The 14,508-nt window shown below is 42.5% G+C and overlaps 1 protein-coding gene across 1 annotated transcript in view; it reads left to right on the forward strand.

Moving 5' to 3' along the window:
- si:ch211-168b3.1 (arf-GAP with coiled-coil, ANK repeat and PH domain-containing protein 2) overlaps window positions 1–14,508 on the forward strand; it is a 33,531-nt gene that overhangs the window by 12,353 nt on the left and 6,670 nt on the right. Inside the window, exons 11-20 of the mRNA XM_017722939.2 lie at window positions 1,601–1,713; window positions 1,965–2,016; window positions 2,302–2,402; window positions 3,718–3,826; window positions 5,172–5,374; window positions 6,842–6,911; window positions 8,376–8,470; window positions 10,557–10,750; window positions 10,975–11,076; window positions 13,984–14,076. Of these exons, the coding sequence (XP_017578428.1) occupies window positions 1,601–1,713; window positions 1,965–2,016; window positions 2,302–2,402; window positions 3,718–3,826; window positions 5,172–5,374; window positions 6,842–6,911; window positions 8,376–8,470; window positions 10,557–10,750; window positions 10,975–11,076; window positions 13,984–14,076 (1,132 nt within the window). The remainder of the gene's footprint in view (window positions 1–1,600; window positions 1,714–1,964; window positions 2,017–2,301; window positions 2,403–3,717; window positions 3,827–5,171; window positions 5,375–6,841; window positions 6,912–8,375; window positions 8,471–10,556; window positions 10,751–10,974; window positions 11,077–13,983; window positions 14,077–14,508) is intronic.

Genomic DNA, 14,508 nt, shown 5'->3' on the forward strand with positions numbered 1-14,508 from the left:
AGTCCCTGGGGTGATACCCTTCAAGTTATTGAGGTCTTACCCCTCAGGTCACTAGGGGGAACATTCAAGCCATGGGTGTCTTACCATTCATGTCCATAGGTTGGTACCCTCTCAAGTCATTGGGGTGATGCACTATATTTCCAAAAGTATGAACTTGAGTGACATCCCATCCCATTCTTAATCCATAGGGTTTAATATGATGCCGGCCCACCCTTTGCAGCTATAACAGCTTCTGGGAAGGCTTTCCACAAGGGTTTGGAGTGTGATTATGGGAATTTCTGACCGTTCGTTCCAGAAGCGCATTTGTAAGGTCAGACACTCATGTTGGATGAGAAGGCCTGGCTCGCAGTCTCCGCTCTAATTCATCCCAAAGGTGTTCTATCGGGTTGAGGTCAGGACAGTCAAGTTCTTCCACAACAAACTCTCTCCTCCATGTCTTTATGGACGGAAGGGGCCATTCCCAAACTGTTCCCAAAAAGTTGGGTGCCTAAAATTGTCCAAAACCTCTTGGTGCTGAAGCATTAAGAGTTCCTTTCACTGGAACTAAAGGGCCGAGCCGAACTCCTGAAAAACAACCCCACACCATGATCCCCCTTCCACCACATTTTAAACTTGGCACAATGCAGTCAGACAAGTACCATTCTCCTAGCAACCACCAAACCCAGACTCGTCCATCGGATTGGCAGATGGAGAAGCGTGATTGTTCACTCCAGAGAACACGTCTCCACTGCTCTAGAGTCCAGTGGCGGCGCTTTACTCCACTGCATTCAACAATATGCATTGCGCTTGGTGATGTAAGGCTTGGATGCAGCTGCTTGGCCATGGAAACCCTTTCCATGAAGCTCTCTACACTGTTCTTGAGCTGATCTGAAGGCCACATAAAGTTTGGTGGTCTGTAGCGATTGACTCTGCAGAAAATTGGCGACCTTTGCACACTATGCACCTCAGCATCCACTGACCCTGCTCTGTCATTTTACATGGCCGAACACTTTGTGGCTGAGTTGCTGTCGTTCCCAATTGCTTCCACTTTGTTATAATCCTACTGACAGTTGACTGTGGAACTTTTAGTAGTGAGGAAATTTCACGACTGGACTTGTTGCACAGGTGGCGTCCGATCACGGTACCCTGCTGGAATTCACTGAGCTCCTGAGAGCGACCCATTCTTTCACTAATGTTTGTAGAAGCAGTCTGCAGGCCTAGGGGCTTGGTTTTATACACCTGTGGCCATGGAAGTGATTGAATTCAATGATGTGGAAGGGTTACTGAATACTTTTGGAAATATAGTGTACTCATCAAGTCACTGGAGTGATAACACCCAAGTGGATTGAACCCCTCAAGTCACTAGGGTGATAACCTTTAAATCACTGGGTAGTACGTTTCAAGTCACTGAGGGGGTACCCTTCAGGTCACTGGAGTGGAACTGTTCAAGTCATGGGTGGTCATGTGGTACCATTCATATCCATGGGATGGCAACCTTAAAGTCACCGGTGTGGTGCCCTCTGAGGTGACCTCACAGTACTCTTTTTTTTGACAATACTCTTTGAAATGAAAAAAAAAGTGCAGTGCAGTATGTGTGTACTTTGTTTCTGCTCCAACACAGGACTTTTCTACTGACGACACTAAACTGGAGTATAACATAGACACAGAGAATGGCATTGCTATGGAAGGTTATCTGTTCAAACGAGCCAGCAACGCCTTCAAAACCTGGAACAGGTAGAGCTCATGCACACATATATACACTCTGGGGTTGTGCTTTCCAGCTGAGTTTCATATTGGGTGTTCACAAGAGTTCACAAACGGATATCTGTTTACCATGGAGTAAAAACATAGTTCAGGTTACTTTCATTTTTACTTTTCAGGTGTGCTTTTCTGGTTCTTCACTAGGGAAAACTAGTCAATCTCAGAAAGAATGCTTTTGCAGCCCAGTTCAATAGTAGTAGTTAACTTGTTTCTTCTTTGAACAGGCGTTGGTTCTCCATTCAGAACAGCCAGCTTGTGTATCAGAAGAGGTTTAGGGTGAGTCAGATTTATCATCTCATTCAGAAGGTTTGTGTTAAAAGTAATTTTTAAAAGTTATAATTGATTGATACTAAAATGTGAAATATATGTTTAAAATGTAGTTTCCAACAATAATGTTCTTTTCAGATCAAAATATCAAAAGCACTGAGGAATCGTGTTAATAAAACAGAAGAGTAGATTATACAGTTGAAACCAACACTTGACTGAGTTGACCCGAAATGGTTAAAGTGCAGTATGGACAGAATCTGAGCATGATCTTTCTGTTATTTGTTTGCGTGTCAGGATAATCCCACCGTAGTGGTTGAGGATCTCCGGCTGTGCACGGTTAAACAGTGCGAGGACGTGGAGCGGCGCTTCTGCTTCGAGGTCGTCTCTCCTACCAAGTGAGTGACTGACTGACTGACTGTGCAGGTAGTTTATAAGAATCATAACATGGACATTACTGCAGGAGGGATAGAGATGAAAAAAAACTCAATCCCCAGTGATGCCACAGCCATACGTAATCAGAGTCCGAGACATTATAATTGTCCGGTATTTCTCTGGGTGGGTCAGATGATCATCACTGTCCCTGCATCATTCAGCATAATAGTAGATAACATGGACATCTGTTAGCCTGATGGGGTCAGTTGGCTGGAGGTTAGGGAACCAGTCCCGTTACCAGAAGGTCACCGGTTCGAACCCCTGAGCCAACAGTATGTAACTGAGGTGCCCTTGAGCAAGACACCTAACCCCCAACTGCTCCCCAGGCACAGTGGATAGGGCTGCCCACCAAGTATGCAGGGCTAGGGGGCAAGTGTGCTCACTGCCCCTAGTGTGTATGCGTTCACTAGTGTTTATGTGGTGTTTCACTGCATGGATGGGTCAAATAGTTCTGTTGTGGGACTAATAATGATCACTTAACAGAATTAGCAGTTAGCATTCTCCTCCAAGTGTATTGTGCTCTATTAACATTGTATTAGCATAAGTTTCATGTAGTTTTGTGTATTTTGGAGGCAGAACATTCAGCCTTCACCCTCCCTGCTGTGTAGCATGTTATAGAGGAAGATCTAGCTAGCGACTGGATTTGGGGAGAAAAATTATCTCAGTTTTTGAAATAATAAAACACACTACATAGTTGGTGCAACTATTTCTATTCTGAAAAATATCTGAAATGTAGCAAAACCCCATTTTAAATTACATTTAAAGAGGAATTCCATTGATTTTTATGGAATCTTACCATAACTCAGTGTGTGAGATGTAGAGTGATCCAGAGCAGTTTGGTGTGAAATGGTTCAGATGTCTTTATAGTGGTGGTGATAGGAACCAGACTACGACATGACTACAACACAGATATAGACATTTTATTTACCATCTAGAACCACCAGTGAACTCGAGTCTTTTGAGTTTGTAAAATCTGAAATAATAAATTATAATTATTTCTGTGGGGACTGTTTTGTCTCACAGTGCCCTGCATTTACTTTCTCTTTCAAAGGTTTTAGGCCAAAATCTTCTCAAAACTATTGTAAAATAATGTCTCAGACATCAGGCATTCATGTAGGACCTTTATGTGAGGGAGCTTTTAGAGGTGGACATCTGGTTTCAATCACCACCACTGTGAATCTTACTTGTTTAATTATGTAGAAAATTTGAAGAAAAAGAATTCTGGCTGCTTCAATCAGTTGTTTGGTCTGAGTGTGTGAACTGCATGGTGTGTTGTAGGAGCTGTATGCTGCAGGCTGACTCAGAGAAGCTCCGTCAGGCCTGGACCAAAGCTGTGCAGAACAGCATCGCCACCGCTTACAGAGAGAATGGAGATGAGCCTGTTGCCGTGAGTAAAGCATGCAAGGCCTGCAGACATTTCCCATGAACTGAGCTCATTTAAAGAGAATAGTACAATGCTAAACGTTTTATGTATGAGTTTTATATTCAAATATAAAATGGTATATAAATTGGCTAAACCTTTAGTCATTAAGATTGCAGTGTAAATAAAAGGTATGAAAATGAATGACTAAACAAAATACACACGCAAACTCACATTCTGAAGAGTCTTTTCACGAAAATCAGGGAACTTATGTAATGAACAAATATCAACAATCATGTGTGAGGGCCCAGCCTGCGCAGCAATCCGCCAGCAGAGGGCGACAGCAGCGAGGTGCCATAAGTTTAGGGAACTCCAATTCCCAGAAGCCCTTGGGCTGATTAGGCCTAACCTGGCACACCTGTGGATTTCTCTTCTTAAGGCTGTGGCAAACAGCAGCCCTTCGTCACGCCTTTGTAGAGGGGTGATCAGTACGGTACGCAGCCAAGGTGGGTATATAACAAAAGGAAAAAAGGAATGGAAAAATAAGGAAACGGTTCCAGGGCATACAAAAAGTGTTTGCTCCACAAAGAGCGAACAGGTGAGACATAAAGTCGACCTTCCTCTCATTCATCACAGAGGAAGTGTCAGCGTTCTCTGATTATCTTTTATTTCACATTTCTAATCCAGCCTTTATTTGAGTAAGCTTCTTTCAGCATCCCCTTTGTTTGCCTTTTTCCCACCGTTTTTTTAAAATTCCCATTTGTTGAGGTGTTTTTCCTGCTTTAGCCTGGCTCTGAGCCACATCAACGTGCATGATCAGCAAATTCAAACTACGTCACATCACTAAATTTAATTAAAACCCTTTCTCACTGGTTTTCCCCTCTGCACTTGGATCCACCTCCCTGCTGTCCCGTAACATCATGTATTAGGAGATGAAATGGAGCACTAAAACTAAATCTTATGATTGTTGACCGAACACACTAAAACTGGTGCTCTTCATTGAAGCAGCACCTTTCTTGCAAGCAATTATAACTAAGTGTTTTACAGGTTGGCACCAGATTAGGTTCATCCAGAAAAGCTAAAAAAGAGAACAAGAACATGAGATATATACATTTCATACAAAATAAAATAATAAAATAGCCCCAGACACCACAGAACAGGTTCGATTCAGTCTTCCTGTCAGTGCAGCTCCAGTTACTTCACTGTCTAGCTCAGGTTTGAGTCTTTCTCCTCTAAACGTGCGTCAGTGGTTCGTTATTTAGCTGAAGTGTTACCTGCTTTGTGGTGTGTGAAGCTGTTAGCCTGACAGGTAAGCTACTGCTGGCCTAGCTAGGACAGTAAAGTAGAGCTGTTTGTCGGTTGTGCGCTGTAGCCGCTGGACCGCCAGGCGTCGGTGTCGGTGGGCAGTCTGGACTCTTTGGGCGAGGGCCGGGGTCTGAGGGCTGAGAGTGCTCTGCAGCGTGTGCTGGCCGTCAGTGGGAATGATCGCTGCTGTGACTGCGGACAAACGGAGCCGCGCTGGGCCAGCATTAACCTCGGCATCACACTCTGCATCGAGTGCTCCGGAATACACAGGTACTAATGCACACACTACACTGTATACATACTACACCCTCGGGTTACAACCTCAGTTACACCTTCTACTACACCTTCTCCACCCTCTATTACATCTTCTACATTCCCTCCTACACCTTCTACATCATCTACACCTTCTACACCTGCTATTACACCTTCAACATCCTCTACTACACGTCCAGAAATGAGTGCTGTGTCTGTGCTGCACTGTCCTGTCTGTTTACTGTGTCTAATGTCTGTTTAATTTATGGTTTTTATTGTATTGTTTCTAGTTTAGTATTTTGTCTGGACGTCGCACTGTTTTCTCTTTAGTTCCGTGTTGTTCCGTGATGTTCCTGGAGGAACGTAATTTCACTCCACTGTGTACTTGTACACAGAGGGAATGACAATAGAAGCCTCTTGACTTTCGACAACATCTTTTACACACTCTACGACATCTTCTACATCCTCTACTACACCCTGTATGCCTCTACTACACTGACTATGCCTCTACTACACTGACTACATCCTCTACACCTCTACTACACACTCTATTACATCTACCACACCCTCTACGACCCCTTTACTACACCCTGTACTACACCTTACATATCCCTTCATTCTCTGACACCCACTACACCCTCTAGAGCCTCTACTAGATCCACTACACCCTCTAAAGCCTATCCTACACCCAGTACACCCTCTACTACACCACCTAGATCCTCTATTGCACAGACTAGTCACGACTACACCCTCCATTACACCTACCACACCCTCTGCTACCCTTTTACTACACTTAGTACACCCTGTACTACACCTTGTATATTCCTTCATCATCTGACACCCACTACACCCTCTAGAGCCTCTACTCCGCCCTCTAGATCCTCTAATACACCCTCTCAAGCCTCTACTGCACCCACTACACCCTCTAAAGCCTCTACTTCAAACTTTACACTCTCTACTTCACCACCTAGAGCCTCTACTGCACCCACTACAGCCACTACTACGCCCCTACACCCTCTTCTACACCCCTAAACCCTGTACTACGTTCATTTCAAAGGCTATGCCCTCTATGACACCCAAAACACCCTCTACAGTCTCTGCAACACTCATACACCCTCTGTTACAACCTGTACTGCACTCACTTTTCTATACTGTACTGTATACCCTCCACTGTTGTATAATATGTGCATATTTGTGATTATATGACAAAATTAATAGTTGTTTTATGTTGGTATAAGTTGGTATAAGTGGTCTACGTTGTGGTGACCACAGGTAAAAAAAAGCAGGGGTGTCTTGGAAAAGTGGTGCCTAAAATAAGTGACATAATATCATATTGTTTTTGGAATATTTCAGTATTATTTGTTTAAAAATTAGCCAAGAATAACAAACATTTCAAACACAGCAATTCCTAATAAATTCATGTTAAAAGCACGTTTTGTAATAACAGATTCATATTTCACATGTTACGTTGAATGTGTGTTGCAGGAGTTTGGGTGTTCATAACTCGAAGGTTAGATCTCTCACTCTCGACTCGTGGGAACCAGAACTGCTCAAGGTGAGTGTTACTCAACTTCAGAGGTAGTTTAGAGTGATTTAGTAAGATTAAACTAAACTTCAGCATTAAGTCAGTCTGTCCATAAGGAGTAAAGGCCAGATGTACGGTAGAAATGCAAAGATACTCAAGTTTTTGAAGCCTAAAAGAGGATTTTCAGTTTCGTTTTTAGGATTTTCAGTGTAGAAATGTTCTTGGTTACAGAGCTCTCATTATATTCTACATAGGATGGTTTGTTTCAGATAAATATAAGCTCTCCAATAGAACTTTTTCCACACCTGATATGCCGTCCCCTAAAAACAAATAAACCCCAAATCACAACCTCTATAATTTATCAGCTCTTCAGAAAATGAGTCCAGTTATTTGAGTGTGGGTGTGTCCACAGCATTAGCTCAGCATTTAATGTGATTGGATTCATCCAGATGCCAATCATATTGTTTTCCACAAAAGGCAGCACATAAGAACACTTTACATTGTCATACACTGCTTTAAATGTTCCATTGACTTGTTCAAATTGTACTGAAATTGTTAAACCTTTAGCAAACAGATCATTCTGCTAAATTGAAAGTTGGAACTGAAAATATTTTCTTATATTTTGGACAATTAAACAGATCTTGGGACTAAAATCCTTCTGCTTTGAGTGACCCGATACCTTCATTGTGTTTATTTTATTAAAATAAATGATTGGATGTTCCATTTTGTCACTAGCAAAACAATTATAACTAACCAAACTTTACCAAATTTTTCAGTAGTAACTGTTTCACTGACCATTTTAAGCTAATTTTGAGCTCAAAAACTAATCATTTTTCATTAAAACACAAGTTTACTTAATTCTTTCACATCTCAGGCTTATTACATACTAAGGCTTATTATTCAGCGATTACAGGGACTATTATGCAAACTGGTTGATCTGTTTTTAGGTTATAGAAGTGTGTTATAAACCTTTGGGCCAGCATGTGGGCTGATTTTCAGACTTTGGGACACATTTACTTCAAAACAATGGGATCTAACTGCTCACCATGTGGCCATGAGGGACAGGGATGCAGCCTCACTTCCTGCTCTAAAATACAGGGGCGTGGCTACAATAAGGCTCCGCCTACAAAATAAATTCTTATTGACATGAAAACATGGGTCAGTAATGTCTACTTAAAAATTGAACTCATGATCAATCGAAACGTTTTCTCTTAAAGAAATCAAGAAGACATATTTAAAGAATTAAAACTGAATTAAAGAATTAAAAAATTTAAATTGTAAGTAGAATTTTCAGAAGTGTAAATTTGGAGGTTTGGGTTGGGGACGAATCATTATATAAATTATGATTTTCTAAATATATATTTAGTTTGTTATTTTAATGAATGCCTTGGTGTTTAAAGAGATCAGAACAGAACGTAAATATCTAAGATCTGAAAACTTTGTTGTGTTTTTAAAACAGTTTCTTTACTTAGTGTCTGTTTTTTTGCGTTGTAGCTGATGTGTGAGCTGGGAAATGGAGTTATTAATCAGATCTACGAGGCTCGCCGAGCAGAGATGGGCTGGAGGAAACCACAGCCCGGAGACCCCAGGTACTGGACGCCAACCTTCCTCCACCCTTTGTGCGATCAGGGTCATTCACTGACTGCTAAAAAATTTTCTTCAGCACTGATACGAGCTTTTCTTACCTCATTATCGATACCAAATGGATCCCTTAATATGATTTACATCATTTATAATAATTTATAATTTATAATGATTTATAATAATATTGTCACTGTCTTCTTTGCTCCTGAGTGACCGTAGCAGTTTCATGTTTAAAATTACTCTTCCTGCAAAAAAATCGCTCTTTTGTTTCCTACAAATAATGTGGACTGTTATGTAGACAGATAACTGAAAGTGTTACAGCAGTTTTCCTGCTTCAGATATATGAATCCAGCCTTTCCAGGCAGACGAGTGTCTGTGAGATTATTGGTATGCACATGGTGCGTGTGCAGACTTCTTCACATGCTGGATTAAGCTTAGTTTGTCAGCTCCTGACACTGTCGGCTGGTTTTGTTACTCAGCATGTGCACTGCAGAGTTTTTTCTGCTGTATTTCAATCACAGACACTGCACACAGAAGTGCACAGACTGTCTGATGTGAACTGCACGTTAAAATCACCACAGAATCTCTAATTAAGGCCTGGTCCCTTTTCACCCCTCACCCCTACCACTGAGCCCTACCCCTCTGTTTTGTGTGTTCACTTCTAGGGGTAGAGTGCCCTGATTCTTGTTGAGATAGAGGGGTAGGGTGAGGTGTTGGGGCTACATGACCCTCCAAACGAAGGTTTTTCAGAGACTCCAAACAGAGAGATATGAGAAATAAAGAAAAAACGGCGAGACCGAGCACAAGAGACCAAAGAAACCCACAAATGTGAGAATTTTCTATGTTATAAAGTTACAATAACCACCGTTTTATCTTGGTTTAATGTGATTTCAGTGGATTTTGGTAATTTTTCTTAATAACAAGCATAAAAAATCACTAATTAGCATGCTAATGTCTCAGTAGATAGCTGGCTAACTTTCCCGTTCCACCTTAAATAGTCCAGCAGTTCTGACGCCTGAAGGGCCAGAATGTAACTGCTGCTCCATTTAAGGTGGAACGGGAAAATTCTAACAAGAATCTGGAGAATATCTGACTTCAGCTTCATATCACTGAAGAATTAGAGGGGGGTGATAATAAATAATCGCCCCCCTCTTTGAAGGCGTATGATCCCTAAATGTAACTAAAGCCCAGCAGTGAGGAGCTGAACTTTCCCCTCTGTCCCTGCTGTCCCTGAAGACGGGCAGGGTCGCCTACAGGGTCGTCTTTTTTTTTCAGGGTCCCATTTCAGAGGGAAGATCACAACCACTGCCCTGTAACTCAGTTCCAAGGGCTTGGAGTGACACTCAAAAACAAGGGGTAGGGGTGAATAGAAGAAATGGAGTTGGGCTTAAGAGTGGAAACTAGCTCTGGTTATCCACATTTCCATCCATCTGTCCAATAGGGAACAAACCATTGTTTCTCAAGCTGAATTCTAGATGATGGTTGTCATCTCTGCACATCAGTAAGCCTTTCTGAGTGAGTAGTTGGCCTCACTCCAGACCAGAAAACCTTCAGGTTTGAAGACGTTGTTCCTGGGCTTTATTTATTTTGTGCGTTTGCCGTACTCCACTTTATTTAAAGAGAGTTTACTTTTGTTGCACTAAAGGTTCTGTGATTGTGTTACATGTCAGTCATCAAAGACGGTGGCTCTCAAAACCTGCCAGGTCTGGCTTACAAGACTGTATTTCTGCACAGCCTTATGTTCTTCATCTTATTGATCCTACAAGAGGTGATATGCCCAATCTAAAATACGGTGCTCAGGGACACATTCAGGTGTACCCAGTCAATCCTGGGATTTGAGCCCATGACCTTCCGGTTGTGGGCTCGGCTTTTAATGGAATTTCATTTCACATCTGATCTTCACTGTAAAGTGCTTTGCTTCTCTGTCCTGTTTTTATCACCGCTATATTTCAGGTCTTCAACTAGTCTGCTGCTGCCCACAGCGCCCACTAGTGGATAGATCATTCTATGCACCTCCTACCTCACAGTATATAGTGGTGGAGCCAGTTAACCTGGTTATGTCTGTTGGCTGACTGTCCCTCTTTGTCCCAGGCAGGAGATTGAAGCCTACATCCGGGCCAAGTACGTGGAGAAGAAGTTCGTACAGAGGCCCGGGACCCAGGAGCAGAGGTCGAAGGTCATGGCGCTGAGTAAACACGACAAGCGTCTGAAAGGCAGTGTGGAGTTCCTGCCCCCCCGCCCACCCCCTCCCACGCCCAAACTCCGCACTGCATCCAGCACCTCAGGTGTGTTTGTGTACCTGTTCTGCGCCGCCTGTGATCTGCTCTGCTTATGAGGCTGTTCTTCCTCTCTGGTTGCTTCAGCTGATGTACTAACACTTCATTGCTTCCAATCTGCTTTTTATCTCCATCTCCTTCTGCCTCCCTTTCTTTTTGTCCTCTGCTTTTGTGCTAATAACTCTGTTGGCTTCTTTGACCCCTGTCCTGCATCGTGCCCTGGCTGTGAATAGCACCCCTTAGTGGCCAGGAGGTGCGGCGCGACTCACTTTTCTGCCCAGACGAGCTCGATTCTCTCTTCTCCTACTTTGACACCTCCTCCAAGCTGCGGAGCTGTAAGTACTGGATTCAGAGTGTAGGGGTTAGGGTTCTTAAAGCGATTGTTTCCCAAAAAATGTAAAATTTACACAATTTCCTCTCCTAAAAATTGTAGATCAGTGGGAATTTTAACAACTTATAATCAAGATTTGTGCGATTCAGTGTTCAGAATGTCTAAGGCAGTTCCATTTCTCACCAGAGGGGGGGCACTAAAAGCTTCATTTTGATCATTAATCCATTCAACTAAAATTAGAAATTACAGAACCCCGAGACACATGTAAGCCTTATTATGGTGTACACATCCAGTCCTATTAAAATATGTTGTATAAACCAAACAAAATGCTTTATTATAAAAATTTGACAATCACTGGTAGGGTGTCATTTTTCTTTGTTGTGACATCATATCACACTCTCTCTTGTCCGCTGAACGAGGAACAGTGAGTTAAAGATCTGATTTAACTCAAATATATTATTCAGCCTTTAGCTAGAACGTTACATTGGCCAAGAGAACAAATTCCATAACACTCACTCCAGTGCAGCCATGTTACATCACAGGTCGACAGTGCTGCATTATTAGCAGATACTAAACATTATAATAAACAAAACATTTCCATTTGTTTTATTTTATTTGGTTCATATTTTAATACTGTTGGACATGTAGACTGTTCTAAGGCACACAAATCTTAGTAATCAGGGCTCCCTTATAAAGTACAGTTGGCAATATACACAGATTAGGCATAACATTCTGACCACCTCCTTGTTTCTACACTCACTGTCCATCTTATCATCTCCACTTACTGTATAGCTGCTCTCTGTAGTTCTACAGTTACAGACTGTAGTCCATCTGTTTCTCTGATACTCTGTTACCCTGTTCTTCAGTGGTCAGGACCCCCATGGACCCTCACAGAGCAGGTACTGTTTGGGTGGTGGATCATTCTCAGCACTGCAGTAACACTGACGTGGTGGTGGTGTGTTAGTGTGTGTTGTGCTGGTATGAGTGGATCAGACACAGCAACGCTGCTGGAGTTTTTAAACACTGTGTCCACTCACTGTCCACTCTATTAGACACTCGTACCTCGTTGGTCCACCTTGTAGATGTAAAGTCAGAGACGACAGCTCATCTGCTGCTGCACAGTTTGTGTTGGTCATCCACTAATCAAATCAAATCAAATTTATTTGTGTAGCGCTTTTTACAACGGATGTTGTCACAAAGCAGCTTTACAGAATTTCGGAAAAGACAAAGTTTCAACAGGACTGTAAGAATGTACAGAAACCCCCTGCTGGGCAAGCCAGGGGCAACAGTGGCAAGGAAAAACTCCCTCAGAACTGAGGAAGAAACCTTGGGAGGAACCAGGCTCACCAGGGGGGACCCATCCTCCTCTGGTCAAACTACCTACAAGTGATTATATTACTAATATCAATAGCAGTAGTATTAGTAGTAGGAATAGCTGGGAGTCTATGAGAACATCAGCGTAGGGTGGGCAGCTCGTCCAAGGCAGGTAGTGGCAGCTGGGGCGTGGGCAGCTGGTCTGAAGTGGGTAGCAGGAGGGCTCAGCAGTCAGTCGTCCTTCAGTGTCCAGCCGGATATATGGGTGATTGTATACTCAGAAAGAAAGCAGGTAAATGGAATTAGTTTTGTTCTATCCGTTTGTACATAAACAGAGAATGTAAACATTTCCAGAGTGTGGCTAACGACTCCGGCAGATCTGACTATGACAGCTTAACTAACAGGAGAGAACCAGAAGGACACACAGACACGGCAGCACTCTGAAACAGTTCGTCATCCCTCCACTCCACCGTCCACAAACCTGAGTGACCGCGTGCAGGACGACAGCACCAGCGTCTCAGTTTACTATAATTCCCTGTATCCATGGACCCCTGGATCTGCTGCCTTTATCTAGGGGGAACATTAGCTACCAAAAGCTAAACTGAACAAGTGAGTTTTCAGCCTAGTCTTAAAGATTGAGACTGTGTCTGAGTCCCGAACAGTTTCTGGAAGATCATTCCAGAGTTTGGGGGCTTTATAAGAAAAAGCTCTTCCCCCAGCTGAAAACCTTCTGAATTCAGTCCTTCATCAGCGCCCACAGGACGCTGCCCACAGGACGCTGCCCACAGGACGCTGCCCACAGGACGCTGCCCAAAGGACGCTGCCCACAGGACACTGTTGGCTCGATATTTTTGGTTGGTGGACTATTCTTAGTCCAGCAGTGACACTGAGAGGTTTAAAAACACCACTACCACGTCAGTGTTACTGCAGTGCTGAGAATGATCCACCACCCAAATAGTACCTGCTCTGTGAGGGTCCATGGGGGTCCTGACCACTGAAAAACAGGGTAACAGAGTATCAGAGAAACAGATGGACTACAGTCTGTAACTGTAGAACTACAAAGTGACCCTATAGAGTAAGTGGAGCTGGTAAAATGGACTAAACGTAGAAACATGCAGGTGGTCAGAATGTTATGCCTGATTGGTGTGTGTATATATAAGCCTGTTATTTCTAAGAGAATTATTCGTATTGGCAACACCTACCACCATCTAAAACTACCTAACAATATTCGTTTGTTCAAGAATAGCTCGCCTTCACATTCTTAAGAATGGCAAAAAACGTGTTTGCAGGAAAAACAACCTGATACATTTTACCCATCAGCCGCTAGATAGATAATCAATTAGATAGTAATCAATAAATGGCTACGTCATGCCAGCTTGATGTAAGACAGTGTCTTCAAAGGCAGATGTTTCTCCGGTTTAGTAGTGCTTATCAAAGCCAGACTAAAATGTGTGTCAGTTTTCAGCTGAGTGCTCTGCTCTGTGTGAGTTTCTGATATAGTCTGTCAGATGTGCTGATGTCATGGCTGTGATGATGCGCTCTCTCCTAATGTGATGCTGGTTAGTGTTGATTATTAAGAGTGTTGTATGTTTGTCAGTGAGAAGTGCGGACAGCGGCATCCAGAACAGCGCTGACGGCAGCCGAGAGATGCTGGCCTCCACACCGTCCAGCAACAGCCTGAGTGAACCAGGTACAAGTTCTGATCTTTATCCCTGGTTCTGAGCCAAAATCACTCCAGTAACATTAATCTCAATCCCGCTGAAAGGAGAGCTCCTGGTTTCTGCTTCAGTAGCACAAAATAAAAATAATAATAAATATAAAACGTTTTAAAGTGATAGAAAAAGTGTAAAAATTCATACAACATCCAGAATGAAGTTCTCATAAAATTAACATCTAAAATGAAGTTCTAATACAATTAACATCCAGAATGAAATTCTAATAAAATTAACATTCAGAATGAAATTCTAATAAAATTAACATTCAGAATGAAGTTCTAATACAATTAACATCCAGAATGAAGTTCTAATACAATTTGCATCCAGAATGAAGTTCTAATACAATTAACATCCAGAATGAAGTTCTAATACAATTTACATCCAGAATGAAGTTCTAATACAATTTA

Source organism: Pygocentrus nattereri, chromosome 2 (assembly GCF_015220715.1).
Source record: "Pygocentrus nattereri isolate fPygNat1 chromosome 2, fPygNat1.pri, whole genome shotgun sequence".
Lineage (NCBI taxonomy): Eukaryota > Metazoa > Chordata > Actinopteri > Characiformes > Serrasalmidae > Pygocentrus > Pygocentrus nattereri.